This window comes from Choloepus didactylus, chromosome 7, assembly GCF_015220235.1.
Source record: "Choloepus didactylus isolate mChoDid1 chromosome 7, mChoDid1.pri, whole genome shotgun sequence".
Taxonomy (NCBI): Eukaryota; Metazoa; Chordata; class Mammalia; order Pilosa; family Megalonychidae; genus Choloepus; species Choloepus didactylus.
In genome coordinates this window covers 121,955,204-121,982,902 of record NC_051313.1, presented here as the reverse complement: position 1 = coordinate 121,982,902, position 27,699 = coordinate 121,955,204, and the positions used below count along the sequence as shown (strand labels likewise).

Here is a 27,699-nt window from a genome sequence, read left to right as displayed (position 1 = left end):
TATTAGTTTTGGTTTATCCTTCCACCTCTATTTGTAGATATTCTTAGATAGAATGTAACACATTGTATGTACTGTTCTGCTCCTTGCTTTTTTCACTTAATATATCCTGGCGATCATCCTATAATATATAGAGAGAGCTATTCCTCATTCGTGCTTATGGCTGTATGGTACTGCAAACCGGATAGAAGGCGCAGAGAATGCAGGCCGGGACGCAGAAATATCAGATCTGTTCCAGGAAGCCCTAAGGGTGTAACGGTCTTAAGGGGTAGTCAGGAAACCTATTGTCAACCCCCAGCTGCAGCACATCCCAAAATAAGGGTGGCGGGGAGGAGAAGGAGAGAAAGGTAACAGAAATTCTCTAGGAGCTCAGGATGACCTGGGTGCCGGCAAATAGGAGCCGGAAAAAGGGGAAGATACGCCCAGGGAAGGAGGCGTGGAAGGTGTATATGTGGTTGCTCGTGGTGGCGTCGTAGAAGACAACCTCCCCACGCTCGTGATCTGCGCAGACGCGTACTTTCCTCGGACGGATGGGGAGGTCCTCCCGGGTACCCATCTCGGTGAGCGCCTGGCACTCGGAGCCAGTGATGCGCAGCACCCAGAAGCCGAACATGGGTTCCATCACCAGGAAGCCCTGCCTGGGTGAGTGCTCCGAGACCACGCCCACCACGCAGGCTCCGCCCCCGACCCCTCGGATCTCCGCCTCCCAGGCCAGGCGGCCACAGGAGATGCCGGGCAATCCCTGCACGCAGCGGAACGGGTAGAAGCGCGAGGGGTCGGTAGACTGCCCAGAGTCGCCCGAAAGGCCACAGTCCAGCGACACGGTCTTCCGATCTTGGGAAAGGATGAGGTCCGGATGGGCCGAGGCTGCGTCCAGGGTTACAGGGGCTGTGGAAGATGAGGACAAAAAGACAGCCACGGGTCAAATTCACCAGTCCCCTGCCTCTGAGCTCCCCCGGATACAGCCAAAGCTTCCTCTTCCCAGGCAGAGCCCTCACTGTCCTCAGAGAAGTCCTAGGTCCCTCCCCCTCCTCCTTGAAATTAATCCCTAAATTTCACCATGTGCTGCCCTGTGGGGGTAAGGGATAGATTCCAGTGGTAGAGGGGGCATTTCAATACCCAAAGGCTGAGGCCATCTATTCATCCTTCCCTGTTTCTTGTGGTCCCTGATTCCTATATCTGAAATAAGATTTGGGTCTACTGTAAGAGATGTTGAGGCTCAGTCTTTCTGAGCTCGAGTAATTTTCTAAAGGGGTGCCCCTCAAAGACAATGGATGGGGCGTTGGAATACAGAAGGAGGAATAGCCCACCACGCCTCTACACATATTTTTCCTGGGATTCAGGCATTGAATCATAGTTTATCAGGGCTAGAAGGGCCCCCATTCACCCTCTACGATAGCTCGGTTAATGGGGATTCCAATCTGCTAAAATACTTCAGAATGGGGTCCTCATTCAGTGTCCTGATTCACTATCTAATCTCCCTTGCAGGATATGAGCGGTTGGAAGGGATGGAGGATTTGGAAATGTGGGGAAGGGGAGAGTGATCAGGTTCATGGGGTGGGTGAGGTGAGTTTGATCTAGGCAGTAGCCTCACTCTACACATCTCTGGCCCATACGGTGGGTTGAACTGTTTGTTGACTTAGTAAACAGATGTTTAAAAAAAAAAAAAAGTACCGCGGAGGAGACAACAGTAGGGACTTCCTTTATCCACCAGGGGGCACCACAGCCAAAGCGATAAGGAAAAGCGGCAGCTCTAAAGATCCGGGTGGTCTTTCCCCTTCTTTTGCTCAAGAAAGAACACCCCCATCCCTTCGCCAGATCTTTACCGACACCGCCCCCCCCCCCGCCCCCAACTCTACTCGCAGTATTTCGGCCTCTTTTCCACGTTCCACTCCCTCGCTCCGACTCCACTCGCGCAGGGACCCCTTGACCGCTCTCAGCCTCAGCCACTCACTTAGAGCCATCTTGAGGTCTTCCTTCTGCGCAGCGCCAATGCTCCCCGCGTTCTCAGAGCAGGCAAGGCTTTGGGGAGCCTCAACATAAGAGGCCCGGTTTCGGGCCAGAAGTAATACCGGAGGGGTGGCTTTCCCAGCAAAGGAGGCCCGAAATAGGGGGTTGAATGAAGTTGAGGGGCGGGAATTTGGCAACACCGGCTGAGTATTTCCTCCGCCTTCCAGAAAGAAGTAAAGGAGAAAAGAGAGGTCAGTGGGAGCCAGGCAGCAATAATCCTCCATTGGAGCCAGAAAGTGCTGCTGATTTCTAGATACAGCAGGAGGGATTAAGGTTAGACTCAAGTAAGTACACCTGAACAAGTACACCTGAACGAGTATTATTTCCTGAGGGAGATTGTAATTTGTGAAAGAATAAAGGATATAGATGTGCTACCCCTCTCATCTGCCCATGTCATCTGTGCCCCTGATGTCTTCAGAATATAGATTCTTTCACCGTGCTCCACCCCCCCCATCCCAGTCTCTCTCAATTCCTTTTCCTTCTGCTTCTCACACTGTAACTGAGAAGAAATCTTTCATTCTCACTTAATTCTGATCAGGGAGGATGATCTTCCCTGTTAGGAAGTTCTTTCTGCAGTCTAGCTTCCACCCTTCCCCTGAGGTGTCATTTCAGTGCATTTCCATTCTGTGCTTTTGGGAAGCCCTTTCTCCTGCATTTTCACCACCTTGGAGTTCCCTCGCAACCCCTCAGGAAGCGTCCAGTGTCAGAAGGCAAGACTCCTACCTGGAGAGGGTGACTCAGGCTCTGAGGTGTTGTTCTTTTTAGGATTACTATTCTCTAACAGGTACCCTAGGGATTGGGGGAAAGAAAACAATTTTTGATCTGGATAACCCAAAGCTGCCAATTTAAAAAGAAAAACAAACACTCTGACATCATCAACAAGAACAACAGTCATTAGCTCTCAGAGGGAACCACCCCCCATCCACAGGGGTGCGTCAACCTTCCAGGTTGTCTTGGTGACAGCGGAGGGGGCTGTTTGCGGGCCTTTAGTGCCTCCCGGGGTCTGAGATGTTAAACATTCAACAGGGCACAAGTCATGGAGCACAACAAAGACTCAACCCTCCAAACACCAGTAGCTCCTCCCGTGGAGAAATGCTGGTAGAATAGAATCCCCAAACTGGGCACTCTGGCTTTGGCAGGCTTTATGGAATTTCTGCCTTTGGAGAAATGAGTTCTAATTGTTTCTTCCACTTAATAGTCACAGGACTGGGAAACTTACTTCACCTCCCTGGAGTTACAGTGACCTCACTTGCAAACTGAAGATAATAACATCCAACTTGGAGGACAGTTGTGGGGTTTTGAATATTGGATGTGGGGTGCTTGGCACAAAGTGGACCTTTAAGAAATGACGATTCTAGTATTACCATCTCAGGTGACAGGACCATCTCCTATGACCTTGGCAGGGGCTGCTATTACGGTGGGACTCCATTCCCTGAGCTGTCCTAACCTCACACCCAGAAGCACGATGTGTGTGAGGGCGGCTAATACTTTATAGACACAACTGCCTCTACCTCTTTTTTGTCCCACCTTTTCCTCCCTTTCTCTGAGGAGTGAAGAAATAAACTTATAATTTTCTATTACTTTTGAATGATTTTTAATTTGGGGATTAGTCACTGTTTTGTGAGTTACCCGAGTTTAAAATAATAAAACTTCTCTCCATATGCCTGTTCTTCCCAATGGACTGAGGAATGGGCAGTGGCCCATATCTGGCCTGCTTGTCATCACAGGGAAAGGATTCTTCCCCTTTGCTTTTCTCACTTTCCCCAAAAGTCAGGTGCAATTGTCAGTCCCCACTTACAGCTCTTCAGGGAGTTTTCATTCATGCCTTTGAAGAATTTGCCTTTATCTCTCTTCCTATCAGCCAGGAGGTTTTCTGTAGGGTGAGAATGGAATGAGAGGGAGAGTCCAGAGAGGTTAAACAAGGAAGCCAGGACTACACAGCAAGACACTGATTTGAAATGCCTGGGAAAGGGGCTGCTGGATTTAACTCTCATATTCTTGGTAGACCAAAAGGTATAAATAATGGAAAGAGATGCCCTTTTTGCTTCCCTGAGGTGGCTATCTAGCCCAGCACTGTCCAGTAGAAGTATAATCTGAGCCACAAATGTAAGCCACTTACACAGTTTTAAATTTTCTAGTAGTCACAATAAAAAAAAATTTTTTAAAGAAACTCGTGAAATTAGTTTTAACTGTATATTTTATTTAACCCAGTATTTCCAAAATATTGTCATTTTAACCTGTAATACAGAAGTTACTGGTATGGTTTGCATTCTTTTTTCTTCCTAAGCCTTGTGAAATCTGATGTGCATTTTTCACTTATAGCACATCTTAACTTGGACTAGCCACATTTCAAGTGCTTAACAGCCATAGTTGGCTAGCAGTGACCAAATTTGACAGCACTATCTGACAGCCAGGGAGAAAGAGCTGAGAACAAAAGGTGCTCCTAGGCCTCACCCATCACCTTCAGAAGGCGGCCTGCTGTGGTGCCAACCACACAAGAGCAGAGTGTGATAAGAGGGGCTCCCATTCCTCTAAAGCATGGATGGCAGGCCCCCTTTTTCCTCCTAAAAGAGGGCTAGAGAGGGGAAAATGAGAGCAGAGCTCCTGAAGTAGCAAAGCCCAGTGCCCCCTTCTTTCCCTGTGCAGACATGGAGAGCCTGCCAACTTGCACCCCTGCCAGAAATTCAGACAAGGGCTAAGAGACTCTACATGAGGGGAGGAGGATAAGCCCAGAACGTGGGGGTAATGGTCTGCTCCCCAGCCTGGATTTCCTGAAGGGGTGGTAGACTGGGTGAAGAGCTATTAGCGGAGCCCAGAGCTTCCTCTGTGCCCCTGTGCCCCCCTGATGCACTGCAGCTACAGGGGAGCACAGAATGGCCCAGGTTGGGGTGGAGGAAGAAGCGTGGGCAACTCCCTGAGAGCTCCCAGCCCAGCCATGGGGAGTACCCTCTGGTGAGCGGACTTTGCCTGCAGCTGGTGGGAGGCTCAGGGGAATCTCAGTGACCATCCAGTGAGCGGCCCGGGAGCACAGAGCCAGGGCCAAGGAAATATTGCCAGAGATGGCTTCACCTACACAAAGCCCTTGGTGCCCAGCCACCCGCACCCCCATCTTGGGCTACCCAACAGGCAGCGCCAAGCAATGACAACCCTCAGAATAGAGAACTTTGACTAAAGAGTTCGGAGCAGGGGTGTAAGTAGAATATCCCTTCTGCCCCATTCCCCTGGCTTTTAATAGGGCCCGGTGGGGAGTTGGTGAACAGAGGGGTGGAGTGTGGTGGGAATGCCAGAACGACCATGCTTGTTCCCACCACAAACTGCTGCCCTTGTGGCCTCCACCCCAAGCCCCCAATCTAGCCTGTGTGCTGAAGTGGAAGGGTAGAGGGTCCCTACACTGCAATTCTAAACTGGAACCAGACCATGCTTTAAACCTCAAGTGACTAAATTCGGATTTCACCCAGTGGGGTGGGAGAGCTGAACAAAGCAAAGCAGTTACTGGAGGCAAGAAAGGCTTGAACAACAAAATTAAGAACAAAAACTAAAACACGGTTTCCTGTTTGGACCTGATGGGTCGAAATTCCTGACTGAGTGGGTGGGATCCTTGGGGCCTGGCCCTGACTCTCCTATCCATAGGCACCTGGGGAGGTGTTTGCATGGGAAGTGGGCAAGGTGGTGGAGCTCATGCACTATTTCTAGGAAGAAGACTCCATCTAGCCTGTCTAGGTCTGGCACAGCCTTTGCAGTAAACAATGTCCTTATAAATACTGAACCCTTTTTCTTAGTTACACATCCAGGCTAGTGTTGAAAAATATCTCACCAAATCTAAAACCCAAGAAATCCACTTCCCTCCTGGCTGATTTCTATTTCCCTGCAAGGCTGGAAAAGGAATTTCCCCCAAATTTCATTGACTTTGAATCCATTTTTTTCTTCTTAGTCAGGAAGACAGAGCTCCAGTGTGTACCAGAGAAGTAAAAGCCCTTGTCGGAGGCTACACAGTCTCTGCCTGGGCTCCCCGGGAAGTCAGGGCCCTGACTTCTCTCTTGTCCACCGAGCACCCACTTCCTGAAAGCCACTGGGCTAGGTCAAGGGGTTTTCTGTGAGCCATAAGCCCAGAGCCCTCCTCTGTGGCTCTCACGGGGTCAGGGAGGCAGACAAGTAAATTATGATTAAAATCAAGTGTGATCAGAGCCTGAAAGGAAGCTGGGTGGCGTACAGAAAGCGCAGTGCAGATCTAGCATTGGAAGGGCCCTGGGTTATTATTGGTGTGTAGAAGCTGCCTTCAGCTTTCCTGGGGCAATGGGGGTGGGGTGGGGGTGGGGGTGGGGGAGAGAATCCCCTAGAGGTGAGTGAACTGAGGAGGTGACAGCCTCTTCATTACCTTTGAATTTCTTCATGTTCTCTGTAATGGAGTCATGTCTTGATTTTGCTTCACCGAGTTTTTTCTCCAGATCCAAGGTCACAGGGACTGGGTTGAGAAATTGAAACCCGTCACTCCTGGAAGAAAGGGCTGAGCTGGGTGGTGAGATCAGGGGATGGGCTGCAGGGGAAGGAGGACCTGTGACAAGGGGATGTGGCTGTCGGGAGGCCATCCTGGGGGTGGGGGTAGAAGTCAGGGGGTGGTGCCCTGGGAGCCAGGAGGCCCGGGGGTGAGGTGGAGTGTAGGGAGATGCGGAAATGAAGATGTGAGATGGAGACAGAGAGGGGGAGAGAAGGGAACGGGGGCAGCAGGAAGGGGTCAGAGACATGGAGGAGGGGACCCAGGAGCCAGGGGGGCATGCAGGATATGCCAGGAAAAGGAAGGATCCATGCTAAAGAACCAGGAAGCTGGAGAAAGCAGCTCTTCTCTTTAACAACCAACCCATTTACTAATGTGCTTAGCATAGGCCTTCTCCACCCTCAGCCTAAGTATTTGAATGCAAAGTTAGAGCACGTGGACATTTGTATGGGAGGAATGTTAAGGGTGTTTGTATATGTGTTGAGTACTGTATGAATGAATCAGTATGAAAAATGCGTTTGGGACAGCCCATCATACCTGTACAAGACAACTTTGATGTCCTAGAAGAGAAAGAAAAACAACACAGCCTCAGCTCTTGGCTCATTCACCAGGGCTGAGAGAGCTCAGACCCTGCTGGGTGTGGGGAAAGCAGGTGAGGGAGAACCCCTTAGGCCTCACTCGCTCTCCCTTCCCAGAAACATCTGCTCTGCCAGTGGGCAGGGAAACGGTGAGACCTCCATGGGAACTGAGTGGGGGGAGGGAAGGAGTGAGATTTTGAAGATGAATTGTGTGTCTGAGAGTAAACCCGGGCAACCTTGCTGAGGGGCCCGGGAGGAGGAATTGAATGGCTTTGCATGATCTTTCTGGAAAGCAAGATATGGATTCTTGACCTGGTGGGAGTGGGGGATGGATTGAGGAATCGTTTCAGCTTATTTTGAGCCTCGGCTAGATCCGCGCTGTCCGGTACAGTCACCACTCCCAGCGGCTGAGCGCTTGAAATGGGACTGGGGCAACACAGAAATGAAATTTTAATTTTATTGAATTTTCACTAATTGAAATTTAGATTAAAAAAACTGAAGCAGTGTAAAATACTTTTTCCACTAAACACGAACTTTGTGGATTTGGTAGGACTCGGCTACTGAAAACTGCGTGTCCGAACTGAGACGCGCTGAAGTGTAAAATATACAGCAGGTTTCAGAGACTCCCTTTGAAAAACGGAATGTGAAATATCCCATTCATACTTTGAAAATATTGAGTACAGGTTGAAATAATATTATGGCTATTTGGGTTAAATAAAATCTATTAATAAAAGTTCATCTTTTTAAAAAGTTTATCTTTTTAATGTGGCTCACAATACATTTCTAAATTACACTCGTGGCTCACATTCCCTTTGTACTGGACAGCGCCGAGCTAGAGGCAGCATAATCTGGGCCATCTCGGGTGTTTGGCCAGGTGGGTGGTCTCTGACCTGTGACAGGGACGGGCTGGTAGAGCTCTCTGCAACTCTGACCCCAGGGAATTCTCACCCAGAGCAGCTCGCTGGGCGGCTTTTGCTTCTTGGCTTTCAGGGAATCCACGAGCTTGTTGAGAGAGTTCAGCTGGGTGTCCATGGAAGTGACAAAGAGGTCCCTCCCGCTGGCTCCCTTCTGTTCCAGCCAGGTCAGCCGCGACAGGAGGAATTTCTTCTCCTCCTTTAGCACCTGACTCAAGCGCTTGAATTCCGTGATGACCCGTTGCCTCTCAAACTCCACCTGGGACTGGGAGCAAGAAAAGTGACACTCAGAAAATGAGAGGATGGGGTCAAAGACCCTTCTAGCCCCTTAATTCAATTTTATTAAATTTATATTAAGTACCCAGGCAGAATGATGTGCTGTGGCAGACAAGGATGAAAGGAAAGGTGAGATCTCAGAACTCTCTCTCTCTCTCTCACCTTCCCCATACCCCCTCTCTCTTTTAAACACTGTGCTCAGTTTTAGTCTAAACCATTTATTTATGTTTTATCATTTTTGCCTTCAAGGACTTCAGTGTCTAAAATGCTCACATTTCCATAAAACTTTTCAATTAATAATTTGCTTTTACATGGAATTTTCCTTTGACCTCCCCCCCCCCCCCAAAAAAAAAAACAGCTAAAGTGTTTGGGTGGAGTTACATCATCTTCATTTTCTAACTGGGGAATCAGTCTACAGTTAAGCAACATCCTGTGAGGGGTAACTGGGTCATAAAACCAGTATTTCTGACCCACACCAGTGCCCCGTTTTCCCTACCCCACCTGTCCCCAGGTATAGGAGACTCTAGTGGTGCACCTACTCTCATAAGCCAGGGTGGGACACGGAAGGTGCTGTCCCACACATAAGCCAAATGCTGTAGTGGAGAGGGCATGATACATCCTCATCCACGACGCTGGCCTCCCAGGCTGGTCCTCCAACACTGTCATAGGCTGGACCACATTTTTTTTTTTTTTTTATCTCTGGGTCTTTTTCTAAGTAGTCGGTGTAAAAAGGGGTTCTAGGAGCTCTGGGAGAGATGTTTCTGCTCCTGAGGACAGTGGGAAGGAGAGACCCACTTCTGAGTGTTCACTTACCATGAAGACATTGATCTTCTGTTGGCCTTGTGTTGACACTTGTACTATGGCCTTTTCCTTTTGCTGCAAGGCCTCAATCTTCGATTGAATCTGCCCCTGTGGAGAGAGGGTCGTTTTGGCAAACTGTGTCTGGGAGTTCTCTCAGTTGCATGAAACCCTCCTGACTTGTGTGACACTGTAGAAAGCTGGGGTGGGGGTTGGGAATGGGGGAGAGCAATCTGGAGCCTAAATGACCCACAAGAAAGAACTGTTTCCATATATGAAAAATTATGACTAATACTTGGATGGTGTTTTGGGATTATCAAAGAACTTCCACAAGTATTCCATTTGTCCTCCCAACAGTTCTAAGAGGTAAGTTTTATTTGCCCCATTGGAAAGGCTCAGAGAGGTAAAGTGACTCCTTGAAGGTCATATAGTAAACTCAGTGGCCTGGACTTGAGCCCAAACTTTGTGACTTAAAATTCTATGCCCTGGAGATCTATCTAAGATGGCAGCATAGATAGGAGTGGAAGGTAGTTAGTCCCCCTGGAACAACTAATAAACAACCAGGAACAACCAGTAAATAATTTGGAATAACTGTGGGGGAACAAATGTGACCGTCCACTGATCATACACCAACCTGAATTGGGAGGAACGCCCAAGATCACAGCATAAAATCTGTAAGTAAAAACTGCGGATCCAAGCCAGGAGCCCTCTCTGCCCATGGCCCAAGCTGGAAAGCCTCATGGTGCTAGAGAGCAGCTCTTTCTGAGCAAGTGAATACAGCTCAGCTGAGCTGCATCTGGGGTTTTAATTAACAAACATGGACTGCTCAGTACAAGCTATGAATCCCCAACAAGCAGACAGAGGCTTTGGGTGAAGACTGACCTTGGAGAGCCAGAGGTTGGCCACAGACTGACCCTGAAGGGGCCTTTCTGTCCCTGTTTTAGTTCAGTAGAGAAAGCCTCAGCCATTTTCAGTTCCCAGTGCTCTGACCCACACAAGAGTGGAGATAGCACAAGCAGAGAGAGAGTATTCAAATATTAATGACATCTCCCTAGGGAGTCTGTCTTCCCTAAGAGGAAAGAGGTAGGGCCCAGCTCTACTACCTGCCTTCCATTCAAACCAGATCCCAGAGCCTGGGGGAAAACAGCCACAGGTCACACCTCCTTACACCAGTTTGGAGTTACAGGCCGATAGGTGCCACATGCTGGACAGAAAATCACAGTGACCTAAGGCCTCACAGGGTACCAATTTTCTAAGACACACCCTCAGGGAAACCAGATATTGAATAGTTCTTCCTTCTGGGACTGGAGCCCATTTTGTTCTGGGAAAACCTGATTGGGGTAACCAAGGAAACCATGCCTAGACAACAGAAAACTACAACCTACACTAAGAAAAACGAAGTTATGGCCCAGTCAAAGGAACAAACTGACACTTCAACTGAGATACAGGAATTTAAACAACTAATAATAAGTCAATTCAAAAAGTTTAGGGAAGACATGACAAAAGAGATGAACTGTATAATGAAAATACTGGGCATACATAAGGTAGAAATTGAAAGTTTGAAAAACCAACTGGCAGAATCCATGGAAATGAAAGGCACAACACAAGAGATGAAAGCCACAATGGAAACATACAACAGCAGATCTCAAGAGGCAGAAGAAAACATGCTGGAACTGGAGAACAAGGCACCTGAAAGCCTACACACCAAAGAACGGATAGAGAAAAGAATAGAGAAATATGAGCAACATCTCTGGGAACTTAAGGACAAAATGAAAACAGGAATGTATGTGTCATTGGTGTCCCAGAAGGAGAAGAGAAGGGAAAAGGGGCAGAAGCAATAATAGAGGAAATAATCAATGAAAATTTCCCATCTCTTATGAAAGACATAAAATTACAGATCCAAGAAGCACAGTGTACCCCAAACAGAATAGATCTGAATAGGCCTGCACCAAGACACTTAATAATCAGATTATGCAATGTCAAAAATAAAGAGAATCCTGAAAGCAGAAAGAGAAAAGCGATCCATCACATACAAAGGAAGCTTGGTAAGACTATGTGCAGGTTTCTCAGTAGAAACCATGAAGGCAAGAAGGAAATGGAGTGATATATTTAAGATCCTGAAAGAGAAAAACCACCAACCAAGAATCCTATATCCAGCAAAGTGTCCTTCAAATATGAGGAAGAGCTTAAAATATTCTCAGATAAACAGACAATGACAGAGTTTGTGAACAAGATACCTGCTCTACAGGAAACACTAAAGGAAGCACTGCAGACAGAAAGGAAAAGACAGGAGTGAGAGATTTGGAAAACAATTTTGGGAGATAGTAGCACAGCAATGTAAGTACACTGAACAAAGATGACTGTGAGTATGGTTGAAAGAGGAATGTTGGGACCATGTGGGACACCAGAGCAAAAGATGAAGGATAAAGACTGGGACTGTATAACTCAGGGAAAGCTAGGGTGCTCAACAATTGTAATAAAAGGTACAAATATGTTTTTACATGAGGTAGAACAAATGAAAGTCAACATTGCAAGGTGTTAAAAATAGGGTGGGATTGCGGGGAAAATACAATCAATGCAAACTAGAGACAATAATTAATGGAAACATTGTATTATGCTTTCTTTAATGTAACAAAGGCAATATACCAAAGCTAAATGCATATGGGGGGGGGCGGGGGAGAACAGGGAAAGGGTATGGGACTCCTGGCATTGGTGATGTTGTCTGATTATTTATTCTACTTTAAGTTAATGCTGTCTTTCCTTTTGTTGCTTTCTAGCTGTCATGTTTAGTTTTTTTTCTTCCTCTCTCTTTTCTTTTGTCTCTCTGCCTTCTTTGACTCTTCCTCCTTCTTTGTGGAAGCAAAGGAGATGTCCTTATATAGATAGTGGCAATGGTACTGAATACATAAATACGTGACTATACAGGTAACCAACGATTGTTTACTTAGGATGGAATGTATGGTGTGTGAACAAAACCATCTTAAAAGAAATGGGTTGATGAAGAAATCTTGAGGGCACTGTATTGAGTGAAATAAGACAGACACATAAAGACAAATATTGCAGGATCTCACTGATCTGAACTAATTATAATATACAAACTCATAGACATGAATTATAAGTTACCAGGATATAGAATGAGACTAAAGAATGGGGAGCAGTTGCTTATTATGAGCAGAATGTTCAACTAGGGTGAACTTAAACATTTGGAAATGGACAGGGGTGATGGTAGCATGTTGTGAGAATAACTAACAATGCTGAAAGGTGTGTGAAGGTGGTGGAAAGGGTAAACTCAGAGTCACATATGTCACCAGAAGGAAAGTTGGAGATTAAAGGACAGGAATGTATAAAACAGTGAATCTTGTGGTGCTCAATGTCTGTGATTAACTATACAAATATTAGAAATGTCTCTCACGAACTAGAACAAATGTATGACACTATAACTAGAAGTTAATAATAGGCAGACATATAGGAAAAAAATATATACCTATTGCAAACTATATACTACAGTTAGTAGTATTCTAACATTCTTTCATCAACAGTAACAAATGTACTATACCAAAACTATGAATCAATAAGGGAGGAGAGGTTGGTTAGGAGTATGGGAGGATTTGAGTTTCCTTTTTTTGTCTTTATTTCTTTTCCAGAGTAATGAACATGTTCTAAAAATTGAAAAAAATAATTAATTGCGGTGATGGATGCACAGCAGTATGATGGTACCATGGGCAATTGATTGTACCTTTGCATCTTTGGATAGTTGTACGGTATGTGAACAATCTCAATAAAAAAAAAATATATATATATATATATATATAATTCCAAGCTTTTTCCATTCTCCATTATACCTTGATTTCAACAAACTCAGACCTTCAAATCAAAGGATATTCCAGAGATGATTAGACCCTGGAGTGTCCACTGGGCCTGGTTCTGAACTGCCTGCTCAAGTGCAAGGGGTGGGACCACTGGGTACAAACCCAGAGGAAGGAGGTAACAGTACCTGTCCTTACAGAGCTCCTGGTCTGTTGGGGGAGCTCAGGAAGGGACCCCAAATACCTACCTGATAGTTCTGGGCAGCTTCTTCTATCAAACTGGCCTTGTGCAATTTATGCTCCTTGGATTCACGGCACACTGCACAGAGAAACCTCCCATCATGCTCACAGAAGTAATGGTACTTCTCCTGGTGCTTCTGACATCTCAGTTCTTTCATTTCTGGCAGTATCTCGGAGGTACCCATAGCTTGGATTTTCTCCACCAGATTCATCAACAGCCAGTTGGGCCTCAGCGTGTCCCTCCTCACAGATTTACTGCAGAGGGCACATTTGACTGTATTGTCTGATGGTTTCCCACTCAGAGTGATGCATCTGAGGCAGAAATTGTGCCCACAGTCGATGGTGACAGGGTCCTGCAGGATGTCCATGCAGATGGGGCAGGTCACTTCCTCCTGCAGTTTACTGGCAAATTGTGGACTGGCCATGATAGGGCAGTGGGGCTGCTCCAAGCCCGTGGGAAGTTTTGTCGGGTCCAGAGGAATGTTTCTCTGCACAGCAGAGAGATGGGATATGGACGCTGGTTCTAGGAAGGGGGAAGGAACCAGAGGAGATGGAGGTCAAAGAGTCTATCGATTAGTAGAGGTGCAGGGAAGGAGGAAAAGAAAGCGGAGATGCAAATAAGTGAATGGTAGAAAAGAGTAAACATTAATTAGAATGTAGAGAATGTTTTGAAGAGAGAGACTAGATGGACAATCTTACCTTGCTACCTCTCTTCGAGCGGATATTGTGAATGGATATATGCAGCTTATAATATGGGTTAAGTTGTCTTGAACCTTGGACTAAACAAAGCTATGTAAGTAGGGCAGTTAACTGAGATTATGGGAACCAGGGCACCAAAGTCCACTAAAGAGGACTTCCTGCTAGCCTCAGGTAGAGAGTGGAGGCCAGGTGAGGCTGCCAGAAAGGTCACAGCTAGTTCTTCACTCATGTCTGGGGCATCTCTTGCGGGTAGAGCGCAACTCTAGGAGAGCATTTGGAATGGAAGGAAGGGGATAGTTCTCTCCCTCAGGTCCTTTGGCTTATCACTTTGAATAGTTTTCTGAAAATGGGAATTTCCAGTCACAGGGGAGGGGCACCCATCCCTGTCCCAGAAGGATACCCAGTCCATTGGGAGGAACAAGGAACTCCCTTTCTGGGAGGTCATTCTCTGCTTTGTACATTATTCTCCACCCTGGTGGACCTTTCAGTTCCAACTAAAGGTCTGAAACAGTCTATCCATTACTGTTGTTTCTTTTCCTTTATGTCTTAATTATTCTGGTGTCTCCATGCCCATTCTTTGTTTGGTCTATCTGTGTTTCTTCCTGCTTCTTGGTGCTTCTCTGATCCCCAAATTGCCTTCTCGTGTGGCTTTTGCCCTGACCAGGAAACTTATTAACCATACTCCCTTCTGTGGCTCAATGCGTCTACATCTTAACCTTTCCTCCTTCCCTCTTATCTTCACCTGGGTCCCCTCTCTCCAATGGTTATCTGCACCAAGAAGCACAACATTAATTTTTATTTGATTTTAATGTGAGGTCAAGGAGGAATTGTGGATGATTTTATGATTACAGCCAGTGATGATCATACTCTCTGGTTTGCCTGGTACAATCCCAGGTTTCATCTTTGTCCTGGCATAATTATTAATAGCACCTTCTTTCATTCTCAAACATGTCAAGTTTGGATGATAAATTATACGTTTCCCTAATTATAGCAACTGGTGGAAGCCAAAGATTTTCAGTAATGCCATACCTCCCAGCCTTTCTGTTTGTTTGCTTTGAGGTTGAAATGAAAGCATCTTAACATTTGTGTAATGTTTTATGGTTTATACACATCCTAAACTGCTGGCCCCTGGAGGCAGAATTTAACTTTTAGACAGGTTTTGTTTGACTGGCCTGGTGATTTTAAAAATAATGATAATTTGAACGCCTGCAGAGAAGGCATCTATTTTCCCCACCACTCCCTATTACCTCAAACCTGGTCCCTGAGGGCATTTAATCTTATGTCCCTAGTTTACAGTTCTCTTTCACATGTATTACCTCATTTAATTCTCACCTGTAAGAAATCCTTTTCATGCACAAACAAGGAAACTGAGTACGTCTCAGAATCACCAGAGGGCTCGTTGAGAAACAGATTGCTGAGCACCCCCACCAAAGGCTTTCTGTTTCTGTGGGTCCAGGATGGGGCTTGATAAATTACCTTTTAAACCAGTTCCCAGGTGTGGCTGCTGGTTTAGAGACACCACCAATTGCTCCAGTTCATAGAGCTAACAAATGACAGGGCTGAGATTCAATCCAGGTTTTCCACTCCCTATTAAACGCTCTTTCTTCTACACAGCATTAACAACAAACAGTAATCTCCAAAAATGATGAGCACATCTTTTAAGAGAACATTGGTATCCAATGAGGTTGGGCAGGCCAACAGTGAGGAGGAAAATATCCATTATTTGAACACCAGTGGAGATTTTCAAAGAGCTATCATCAAACAGCTACTGATGGCTTCTTGTGGAGGAAAATGTAAAGGAGAACGCATGGTGTTCCAAAGGTTTTAATTTACTTTCCTAGAATTTTATTGTTATCCTTGGGCTATCTATCCACCGGACTGAATGGATATCTTATACTTTTACTTAATAGGCTCAGAAGTGGAATTGTGTTAGTTTCAAAGGGGCTATGACTTCCAAGCCAGCTGGAACAGAGTTTATAAAAATTAGCTATAGAGGAGGAAGTGATGCAGAGCTGTTTCCCAGGCAGTCATCGGGCGCAAGAGAACAGACAAGTAGCCATGCAGTGGTGGTAGAGGGGCCTGCCAAGACTAAAGGGTGAGACATCTTATCAGAGGCCATCAAGGGCCGGAGGCAGCTCAGTGCCCAGAGACCACTTCCCCTGCCCTACCATGTTACGTAAGTTCCTCCTGCATCCAAATTCCAGCTTGAGGTTGAAGACAAGGATGGGAGAACCTTTGAGAAGGGAGGAGTTTAAGTTCTGAATTGAGTAATTACCAGAAAGGAACTTTAAAATTTAAATGAGCTTGTGTTACCCAAAATGCAAGATTAAGTGTTTTCTCCTGCTGAGTGGAAATGGGGTTTCATCTGCAATTTAAGTTCAGATTTAAGAAAAATGTAGTCAAGGACAAGGGGAAACGGCGACCCTGCTTTTGGGAGTATAAATAACAGCAATTTGTTATATTTGGTAGAGTAGAAAATGTGTAATTTAATTTCTGGGTTGTATAATAATGGTAACAAATAATGGAAATACTGATGCAGCTTCTATCACTACTACCAGTAATAACAAAAGGTAACTTTTACTGAATGCTTCCCGTATTGCAGGCATGGTTCCAAGCATTTTGCATATCTTAGCTCACTGACATAGGAAAGTATTATTATCTCCATTTTGAGGACAAGTCAACTGCCTGGGACAGATTACGTAATTGGCCAAGCTCCCCTGGTAAGTAAATGGTGGGATGGAGAATTGAACCCAGAAGACTCCAGAGTCTTCTACTTAGACCCCACATGATTCTGCCCATCTAGAGAAAATCTCATGTACATTCAGAGATGTGTATTAGGGTGTTAAGTGTAGGACTGTTTATAAAAGTGAAACATGGACAATAGCCCAAATGACTTGGTGAGGGAATCAAAATGTTAAATCTAATGTCAGCGCTACCCAGTGATTTAAATGAGTGGACCAGAGCTCTATCAGGTGTTCTCCACCACCATACTATGGCCTTTTTGAGCTGGGTAATTCTTTGTTGTGGGGACTGTCCTGTGCCTTGTAGGATATTTACCAGCATCCCTGGCCTCTACCTACCAGATGCCAGTAGGACTCCTTCCCCAGTTGTGACAAGCAAAAATGTTTCTGGACATTGCCAAATGTGCCCTGGGTTGGGGGGAGGTGATAAGGTCACCCCTGGTGGAGAATCACCGATCTATATATATTCATGTGGTTAGATCTCAAAATGATGAGTATGAAATCATTTGTACACATTTAAAAACACACAGAGAGAGAAAGCCATGGATGCAAGAGGCTGAAATCAATGAAACTCAGAAGAAAGAAGAGACACCAGCAGATGCCACCATGTGTCTTGCTATGTGACAGAGGAGCCAAGGATTGCCAGCATCCAGTCTTCAGGAAGAAGAGACCAAAGTATATGCTGATTCTGTGTGTTTGGGCAGTGCAAATTCTAGAATAGCTTTGTCTCTGCTAGACACCAGTGAGTTCATTAACAGAGGAAGGAAAAGCCAGAGCTAAATCCTTTAAATATTGCGCTTATCCCAAATCACAGCAAAATGGCCGTTTTCCCATTCGAGGAGTCAATGTTAAATCACATAGGACTAAATGCTGTTATTGCCTGCCCCCTCTACTGCCTTACCTCAAGGAAAACCTGGTGTCCTCTGTGACTACTCATCTTCCAGGGCAAAGAATAAGGGCCAGCATTCTTCCCTTTCTCCCCAGTGGAGCTCCCCAAATATTATTCCTGGCCCTCAGTCCACGTACTCTAATCTAGTTTAACTAGATCCAGCGGCTATCTAGGGAATTCCAGGGAGAAGAAGAGGAAGGAAGACCTGGAAGCCACAGCCGAACCCTGTCCTCCCCAGCAAGGATGACCGGAAGTGCGGCGCGCCCACGGGCGGGGAAAGTGTCCATGGGCTACCCCTCAAAATACAATATCTTGTTCCTTGGCTGATGTAATGAGTGAACAGTTGGCTAAAGAATTGCAATTAGAAGAAGAAGCTGCTGCTTTTCCTGAAGTTGCTGTTGCTGAAGGACCATTTATTACTGGAGAAAACATTGACACCTCCAGCGACCTAATGCTGGCTCAAATGCTACAGATGGAATTTGACAGAGAATATGATGCACAGCTTAGGCGTGAAGAAAAAAAATTCAATGGAGATAGCAAAGTTTCCATTTCCTTTGAAAATTATCGAAAAGTGCATCCTTATGAAGACAGTGATAGCTCTGAAGATGAGGTTGACTGGCAGGATACTCGTGACGATCCCTACATCCCAGTTTGCACCTGGGTTTCAGGTAGGAGATGGAATTGGAATGGATTTAAAACTATCAAACCATGTTTTCAATGCTTTAAAACAACATGCCTATTCAGAAGAACGTCGAAGTGCCCGCCTCCATGAGAAAAAGGAGCATTCTACTGCAGAAAAAGCAGTTGATCCTAAGACCCGTTTACTTATGTATAAAATGATCAACTCTGGAATGTTGGAGACAATCACTGGCTGTATTAGTACAGGAAAGGAATCTGTTGTCTTTCATGCATATGGAGGGAGCATGGAGGATGCAAAGGAAGATAGTGAAGTTATACCTACAGAATGTGCCATCAAAGTGTTTAAGACAACTCTTAATGAGTTTAAGAATCGTGACAAATATATTAAAGATGATTTCAGGTTTAAAGATCGCTTCAGCAAATTAAATCCGCGTAAGATCATCCGCATGTGGGCAGAAAAAGAAATGCACAATCTCACAAGAATGCAGAGAGCTGGAATTCCTTGCCCAACAGTTGTAATGCTCAAGAAACACATTTTAGTTATGTCTTTTATTGGCCATGATCAAGTTCCAGCCCCTAAGTTAAAAGAAGTAAAACTCAGTAGTGAAGAAATGAAAGAAGCCTACTATCAAACTCTTCATATGATGCAGCAGTTATATAATGAATGTACGCTTATGCATGCTGACCTCAGTGAGTATAACATGCTCTGGCATGCTGGAAAGGTCTGGTTGATTGATGTCAGTCAGTCTGTAGAACCAACGCATCCCCATGGCCTGGAGTTCTTATTCCGAGACTGTAGGAATGTCTCACAGTTTTTTCAGAAAGGAGGAGTGAAGGAAGCCCTTGGTGAAAGAGAACTCTTCAATGCTGTTTCAGGCTTAAACATCTCAGCAGATAATGAAGCTGATTTCTTAGCTGAAATAGAAGCTTTGGAGAAAATGAATGAAGATCATGTTCAGAAGAATGGAAGAAAGGCTGCTTCGTTTTTGAAAGATGACGGAGGTCCACCGGTACTATACGATGAATAACACCAGTTCCCACTGCCTTTAAATGTTAACACAGTGGAGACTGTCAGCTGCCAATGGCAAATGAAGTTATGGGTGACTTGAAATACCAAAAAAGGAAACATGAGGAGTGTACAATGGTGCTTCTGTGTTTGTTTGGTTTTTTTCCTTGAAACCCATGTGCCAGATGTGTGGAATTTTTAGCTCAGCATCAAAAGAATAGAATGTCACTACCTCTCATCTTATAAACAGAATAATATGTCTTTAATAGCTAAAGATTATCTATCTAAAATAGACTGATTTTACATGATTTATGGTAGAAAACGTTTCGATGAGAATTTTTAAAACTTAGGTAACATTTCCAAATATGGGAAGAAGGGACAGAGGAATGGAAGAGAGGGTTTTATTATAAATTATTTGCTTTTTCCACCTTCCTGTTTTGTGATGCATCTTTCCTCAGATATTTTGTTAGCCCTTCTCAATTCTTTTTCCAGACTAAAATTTCTTCTCTTTTAGTGGGTGTTATCAATGGAAATTTGATTTCAGAATGGCTGACAGAAATACAGCTAAGCAGTGTTGTATTAGTATATCATGAAAATGAACTGAATTCTGCTTTTTTCAGACTTAAATCCAAGGAAAGGCATCATGGGTTTCTGAAAGAGATAAATATGTAAGAACTTCTTAAGTATCCAAATTTTTAAAAAATTTAACTTTCAGATTTTCTACATTTATGTAAAACGGTTAGGATGTAACTCATGATATAGTTGCTCTACATTTATAATGAAAATGTAACTTTTCCGGAGGGACAGAATTTAAGACTTAACCATGTTTCATGAATCTTAATGAAATCAAAGAAACAAAGTTCAAATTACTTTTCACTCATACTATGTATTTATTGATTTTTGAGAGAAATATGGGAAGCTAATAAAAAATATTAAATAAAAAAAAAAAAAACACACAGAACAACACTACATATTGTTAGTGGTTCCATGTGTATGTGGCAGACGTATAAACACACGGCCTGGAAGGAGACACACCATATTTGTGATAGCATTTGCTTCTGGAGAGAGCAAGAGGAATGGACATAGGGAACCCGAACTTCATCTGTAACATTTAATTTTTTTTTTAAAAAAGATCTACATGGGACCTAACTCCCAGGTGTGTAAATCTCCCTAGCAAGGCAGGATATGACTCCCGGGGATGAATCTGGACCCAGCATTGTGGGATTGAAAACATCTTCTTGACCAAAAGGGGGATGTGAAATGAAACAAAATAAAGCTTCAGTGGCTGAGAGATTCCAAATGGAGTCGAGAGGTCACTCTGGTGGACATTCTTATGCACTGTATAGACAATACCTTTTAGGTTTTAATGTATTGGAATAGCTATAAGTAAATAGCTGAAACTATCAAATTCCAACCCAGTGCCTTTGATTCTTGAAGACAATTGTATGACAATGTAGCTTACAAGGGGTGACAGGATGATTTTGAAAACCTTGTGGATCGCACTCCTTTTATCCAGTGTTTGGATGGATGAGTAGAAAAATGGGGACAAAAAACTAAAGGAAAAATAGGGTGGGGGGTATGATTTGGTGTTCTTTTTTCACTTTTTTTTATTCTTGTTATCACTTTTTCTGATACAAGGAAAATGTTAAAAAAAACAGATCGGGTTGATCAATGAACAACTATATTTTGGTAATGTGATCAATTGATTGTATATTTTGGATGATTGTATGGTGTGTGAATAAATCTTAATAAAAAATAAAATGGTAGATTAAGAGAATGAAAAGACAAGTCACAGAACGGGAGAAAATATTTGTAAAACCCATATCCCATGAAGGACTTGAATCTAAAGTATTCATAGAACTCTTAAATTCAACATTAAGAAAGCTAACAAACTAATTAGAAAATGGGCAAAAGGTATGAACAGACACCTCACCAAAGAAGATGGTAACGAGGCAAATGAAAAGATGCTCAACATCCCATGTTATTGGGGAACTGCAAATTAAACCAACAATAAGATATGCTGCACACCTGATAGAATGGCTAAAATCCAAAACACGGATGACGCCAAATGCTGGCGAAGATGTGAAGCAACAGAACTCTCAATCATTGCTTGTGGGAATGCAAAACGGCATGGCACGGCCACTTTGGAAGACAGTCTGGCAGTTTTTTACACAGCTGCACATAGTCTTATTATATGATCCAGCAGTCGTGCTCTTAGGTATTCACCCAAATGAGTTGAAAGCTGATGTCCACAAAAAAACCTGCACACAACTGTTTACAGCAGCTTTATTCATAAATGCCCCACACTGAAAGCAACCAAGATGTCCTTTAATAGGTGAATAGATAAACAAACTATGGGATATCTATACAATAGGATACTATGTAGCAACAAGAAAGTGCTATTAAGCTATAAAAGCCAGGGAGGAACCTTAAATGCATATTGATAAATGAAAGAAGCCATGCTGTATGCTTACAACTATTTGACATTCTGGTAAAGGCAAAACTATAGAGACAGTGAAAAGATCAGTGGTTGCCAGGGGTTTGGAGGGATGGCGTGGGGGCAGAGATGAATGGGGGGGAACACAGGACACTTTTAGGGCAGTGAAACAATTCTGTATGATACTGTAATGGTGGCTACACAAAATTAACATTACCCATTTATCAAAACCTATAGACCTGTACAATACAGAGTGAACTCTTGTGAAAATTACGGACTTTAGTTTATAATGCATCAATATTGGGTGATCAATTGTAACACCTATGAAGGCAAGATATTAATAAAGGAGAAACTGTGTAGGAGAGGGAGAGAAGATAAAGGGGAACTCTCTGTACATTTTGCACAATTCTGTAACCTAAAACTGCTTTAAAAAATAAAGTCTATTAAAAAAAGAGAAAAAAAGATCTGAAGCAAAGTTGGCAAAATGCTTACATCTATTAATTCTAATTTATGACTACAAGGATGTTATACTATTCTCTATTCCATATTTTTTTCAAAATAAAACAATTTAAAGAAAGTATATAAAAAATAGACAATGGATATAAACAGAAATTCAAAGGAATTCTAAAATAAATTCTAAAATTGAAAAAAAAGTCGAACCTCCCTACTACTCAGGAAAATACAAATTAAAACAATAATGAGATGAAACTTTGTACTCATCAGATGGGCAAAAGGTTTTTTAAATGTCCAGAGCTAATGAGGGTGTGGGGGAATGTGCTTCCTCAAACACTGCTGGTAGGAGTGCAAACAGTCACTCTCTTTCTGGAAAGCATCTAGCAGAATTCAATAGATTATCTCAATAATAAAGGATAAGAAAAATGATATGCAATCCACTGATTCAAAGCATATCATGAGAAAGGTAAACTACAAATCAGGATTTCAAAAAGGTTTCCAAAAAACCTTGGAGGGAACTAGATTTTACTTATTTAAAAATAAAAATTGGAAATCAAAAGTAATAAAAGCAGTTGTTAAAATACCTTGTTTAAAATGTTAGCTGACTAGGGCTATATTGGACGCGGTTATCATATGACCCCATTTAAAAGGAATAAAGAGTTCAAAGTCCTCCACAGAAATCACATATGCGCAAACACAGAGCAAAGGAAAACAATCATAAAAAAAAAAAAAAAAAACGCCTGGGGACACGCCCGAGCCCGCGCGAGCACAGCCAGCTCAGCCGGGTCCGGGGCCGCCACCCCAGGCCACGTCCGGGCCCTGGTCCCGCGCTGTGCTCGGAGTCCCTCCCTCACCGCCCGCGCCCTACCGGCGGCTGGAGTTGGCTCCAGTCGGAGCCCGGTGGGTGGCGCGTCCCAGGGACCCAGCGGGAGCCTGGCCTGGGAGCCAGGATGGCTCTCCCCAGAGCCTTGCTGAAGTGCCTGGGACTGACTGCCTTTCTTCCCAATCCCAGGGGCCCGGGTCTGGAACAGTGCCCCGTCCGGCTGCAGCCGAGACCTTAACCTGTGTGACCGCTCCGGGGCATGCGGCACTGTCTTGGCAGCAGTGGCTGGGGCAGGCGTCGTCACTTTGTCCTCATCGTCATCTTGTGGCCAGCCTCCCTTTTGTACAGGACACCAAGAAGCAGAACTTTCTGGGGCCCAGGTGTTCTTCCTGAGCGGACCCTGAGCCTCTTCTGCCTTTGTGTTTGCCTGCGTGGTGAAGCCCGACTTCTCCATCCGTGCCTCTCAGCGCTTCCTCTTTGGAGTCCTGTTCACCCTCTGCTTCTCCTGCCTGGTGGTCCACGTCTTTGCCCTCAGCTTCCTGGCCGGGAAGACCCATGGGCCCCGGGGCTGGGGGTCTTTGCCGTGGCTCTGCTGCTGACCCTGGTGGAGGCGATCGCCAACATCGAGCGGCAGATCATCACTCTGGTCCGCGGAGGTGGCGAGGGTGGGCCCCCGGACAATGGCAGCGCGGGCTGGGTCTCGGCCGCCCCTTGCGCCATCGCAAACATGGACCTTGTAATAGTGCTCATCTACATCAAGGTGCTGGCTGCCCTCATCCGGGCGCACCCCGCCCTGGGTAGCGGCTTCAAGTGCGGGTGTGAGCACGGGGTCTCTGGGCTGCTTAGCACAGCCACCTCCTTCGCCAACTGGGTGGTGTGGCTCCTCATGTTTACCTATAGGAACCAGCAGCTCAGCAGTCCCACCTGGCATGGTCCCATGCTGGCTACTGCCCTCGCTGCCAGTGCCTTGGCCTTTGTCCTCTTCTGTGTCATGCCTGAGGTCTCTCATGTGACCAAGGCCAGCCCAGAGCAATGCTAGCAGGGGGACATGTACCCCACTCAGGGCATGGGCTATGAGACCATCCTGAAAGAGCAGAAAGGTCAGAGCATGTTTGTGGAGAAGCCAGCCTCAGCTAAGAGACTGGTGTCACCATACAGTGGGTACAATGGGCAGCTGCTGACAAGAGTGTACCAGCCCACTGAGATGGCCCTGATGCACAAAGACCTGTCCAAAGGAGCTTATGATGTCATCCTCCCCGGGTCCACTGCCAACAGCCGGGCCATGGGCAGTGCTGTGGGGAACTGAGTCTTCCATGTTGCCTGAGGCATATCTGGGGCGGTGGCTTAGAACGCTGAGCTGCAGGCCTGCATAGAATGCCATGCAGGACCGCCCTGTAAAGATGTGTGTCTTGTGACTACCATTGTCTTAAACCTAGATTGTATGCACCTGATGTAAACATAAGTATTTGGTGGGCTCTCCCCTACCTGGGCACCTTTAGCATATACATCTGATCTTCTGAAATAAACAGCTGGAGCAAGGCTGCATTGTCGTCCACTTAGCACGAGATGCAAGTGGGCCCCCTGCTCCCTTAATTCTTAGCTTTGCGTCCGTGTCTCATTCCTGCGTCGCCCTGTCAGCAATACAGTGCTAATTCCACCTGCAAGCCAAAGACATGTATGCTGCCCAGAACCACCACGTGGCCACCCTGCCCTAAAATGGGAAAAACTTGCAGGCTCAGTCACTGCAAAATAAAATGAGATGCTAGACATCCTCCTTGCTTGGACTGTGTGTGGTCCCAATGTCCTCATTCCTCTGTGCCCAGGCAGGGCAGGGCCCAGCACATTTCCCACCCTTGTCATAGGACCTGGGAGGGGACAGAGGCCATCAATCCGAAGCAGTGGACAGTGGAGGGGGGTGGTGGTGGGGGGAGAGTGAAGTCTGGAGGCATGGGACGGGGTTCATGGGGCCTAACCTCCTTCCTGCCCAGCCTGAACTTTCCTGGTCCCCAAATGACTGAGGCTGCAGGACTCCAGCCTCCCTACTGAGCACCACCCCCTCCAAATCACAGCTTCTTCTGAATGCTCCTTGAGATGATGGGGAAGTCCCCATGCTGTGGTTCTCCAGATGGCCATCGGCCTTACTGAGAACAACACTCCTCAGATATCCCTTTCTTGACACAAGGATCTTCCTGGCCTGGCCATCTTTTGGTGTCCAGAATCAGCTTCTCTAACTGTGCACCATGGTGGATCTCCAAAAGGTTTCAGAGCTTAGCCATGGTGGACAGTTGCCCTGACCCTTCTCACCAGGGCCTCCTGCCACCACCATGGAAGGCCACAGAGCTGGGGGCAGGGCTTGCCCAAGACCTGGATAGACACTGCTTCTATTCATGGCCTGTGGGTCCTGGATCTGAGCCCTTTTGGTGCTTTACCCCTGTGCCCCTTTGTACCTGATCCTGTTGCCTTCCCCACCTTCGATGAACCAGCCTCCACCAACCAGCCCAGGCCAACCCTGCTTGCCCCTCCCCAACTTGGACAGGGACTGCCACACTGGTTCCAACCAGAAAACCTCTCTTGTTCAGCACTACCTCATGGGGAACCCCACAAAGGAGTTTGGGGAATTTGCAGACCTCAGTGGCATCTAGGGCTCTGGGCACCTTCAGATGCCCATGATGTTCTCCCTGTGCCTTCTTCTTGAAACTTTGCCTGCCTCTGGCTTCCCAGCTGATTTGGAAGGTGGCTCCCAGGGCAGAGGCAAGAATATACCTGGTGGGGTGAGCTGCCTGATATTGGGTCCAGGAGTTTGAATTTTCTGATTGGTAAGTGGTATCTCGGGGTTTAACTCAAGTACTATATCCTTCTGGTCAATTATTTAATCATTCCACAAACATTTATTCAGCTCCAACTGTGTGTATGTGTGCCTGAGCACATGTGTTCAACGGGCTGTGTAGCCAAAGTAGCTTTTATCCGCATGCATGAAATCACGGGTCCTTCTTATTTAAAGATCTGTGGTTTCTTGGAAGTGGAGAGAGACAAGCAGAGAGAGACCTGTGACCTGCAGTATAAATCAGCTGGTCATTGGCCCAAAGGGCAAAAGCTTAGCCTTCTCCTTGGAGAGGCTGAGGGTGTGGTCTGCTGATGGCCAGACTTTCCTCCGCCTCCAACATCCATGCCCACACTGGGCAGATTCTCATCCTTCATGTGACCATTTTTGTTGCTCTTGGGGGCTTAATTAGATTTTTATTCTGTTTGGTTGTAAGTGTACACTGCAGTCTTGTTCCCAGTCCAAACTACCTCTGTAGTGATTCATCCTGTGCTGGTCTGTTGAATCCTGCCCTCCTTGGTGCTAGGCTCCAGTTGTGTCTCAGGGTAGAGAAAATAAAACACAGTGACCCTGTTGGCTTCTGTTGTGGTTTTGAAGTTTGTACTTTCTCTGTGGGTGCCATTTAAATATTGGAGAGTGACGAATGTGTACTTCTATGGCTTTGAACCAAGAAAGGGTTATGAGCCTACTGGATAGAGGTTCAAATTCAGGAACCAACATTTGGAGATTTGCTTTTCTCTCACTCCACCCCTTGCAGTGTTAATACTTAGCGCAGCTAAGCATGAGCAGAACGAAGGTGTAAAGAGGTACTATCTCAGGAGCCAAGGACTAATAAAACCAGGGGAAGCAAAATAAGAGTCAATGTTTAGTAGTGACCCTAGTACTCTCTAGAAAACTTGACCTGAACTGCTATAAAATACCCTCCCAGAAACAGGACTTATCAGTAAGGTAAGAAACTCAAGGCTGGTTAAGACAAATTGCTATGAATTTGAAACTCACAGAGGAACATTGGCTTGGGATAGGTCTTCAGGTCTTCAGGATCGAGAAAATCATGAAAAACTTGAGTTTCAGAGATTTTTAGACTAGGTTGCCAAAGCATGAAGCCAGTAAAGGAGAAAAATTTAAAGATTAAATTCCATTCTTTCTGACCTCTTGATGTGTGGTAATAGACTGATCTCATCAACTTTCATTTCTGAATCCCTGTTCATTTGTAATTTAGTACCTGGCTTTTTTGTTCCTTTTGGACCCAAATTTTTCTTTTCCTCCTTCCCTGTTCACATCTTTTGGGATACTCCAACCCCATTTCTTTGGCCCCTTATTTTGTTCTCCTTTCCCTTTCTGTCTTTCAGTGATTTCCTTTCCTTATCTCATCTGTCTAGTTTTTTAAATCTGCCTAGTCCTCCTGGTACAGTGGACATTGCTACTCAGTGAATATAGATATCACCCCAAAAGTCCTAAAGCCTGCTTAAGCTTGTTTCAAGGGGCAGTTGCCCCACTGGAATTTATATAAAAATGGGAAAAGGGCTTACCTGGTACATCCCCAGAGTTACAGAATCTTAGGTGCTGTCTGCAGTCAGTGATGGAGGAACACAGCCCACCCCCCTCACCCCCGACTGCTCATAAAAGGGAACCATCACTGGGCCCACCAAGGGATTAGAGATTAAGGTTTCTTCACTACTTCTATGATAGGGTTGTCTGGAATTCCTTTTTAGGCTATGGGGCACTGGTCTTGGATTCTAGCCACAAGGGGCTCCTCATAAGGAGCTGGAGGGCAGGGGGTACTCTTTCATGTCATTTAATTTTGATGCTCTCCAGCTACTGCTTTCAGAAGATAGATCCAAAGATGCAAAGCTTGCATTTGATACAATGCCATAATCACTGGGTCTACAATTAATATTGACTGTTTTAGACTGGAAGCTCCTGGAGAGCAGTTACCTGGATCTAACAGGTTCCGGGGGCAGAGGCGGGGGGTGGGGGGAGCAGGGGGGACAGCAGGACCTGCTGGTCAGTGCCTGGGAACACCCTTACGAGACACAGGGTGAGGGCCAGGCGGTGTTCTTGGACCAGTTTGAGAGTCCTG

At 45.4% G+C, this 27,699-nt stretch overlaps 2 protein-coding genes and 1 pseudogene across 2 annotated transcripts; 2 read left to right on the top strand and 1 right to left on the bottom strand.

The window, feature by feature from the left end:
- Positions 1-223: 223 nt before the first annotated feature.
- On the bottom strand, positions 224-13,536 carry TRIM31 (tripartite motif containing 31). Its single transcript, XM_037844820.1, has 9 exons — positions 13,120-13,536; positions 9,081-9,176; positions 8,026-8,256; positions 7,037-7,059; positions 6,383-6,498; positions 3,806-3,880; positions 2,731-2,796; positions 1,952-2,167; positions 224-885 (listed from the first exon to the last, which is right to left on the bottom strand). Exons 1-9 carry the CDS (start codon positions 13,534-13,536, stop codon positions 359-361), a joined length of 1,767 nt encoding a protein of 588 aa, XP_037700748.1. The 3' UTR covers positions 224-358.
- A 4,533-nt stretch (positions 13,537-18,069) lies between these two features.
- On the top strand, positions 18,070-19,226 carry LOC119540909 (serine/threonine-protein kinase RIO3-like). The gene has a single exon (XM_037844803.1). It carries the CDS (start codon positions 18,127-18,129, stop codon positions 19,105-19,107), a length of 981 nt encoding a protein of 326 aa, XP_037700731.1. The 5' UTR covers positions 18,070-18,126; the 3' UTR covers positions 19,108-19,226.
- Positions 19,227-22,769: 3,543 nt separating this feature from the next.
- LOC119540912 lies at positions 22,770-24,343 on the top strand (annotated as a pseudogene).
- Positions 24,344-27,699: the final 3,356 nt, after the last annotated feature.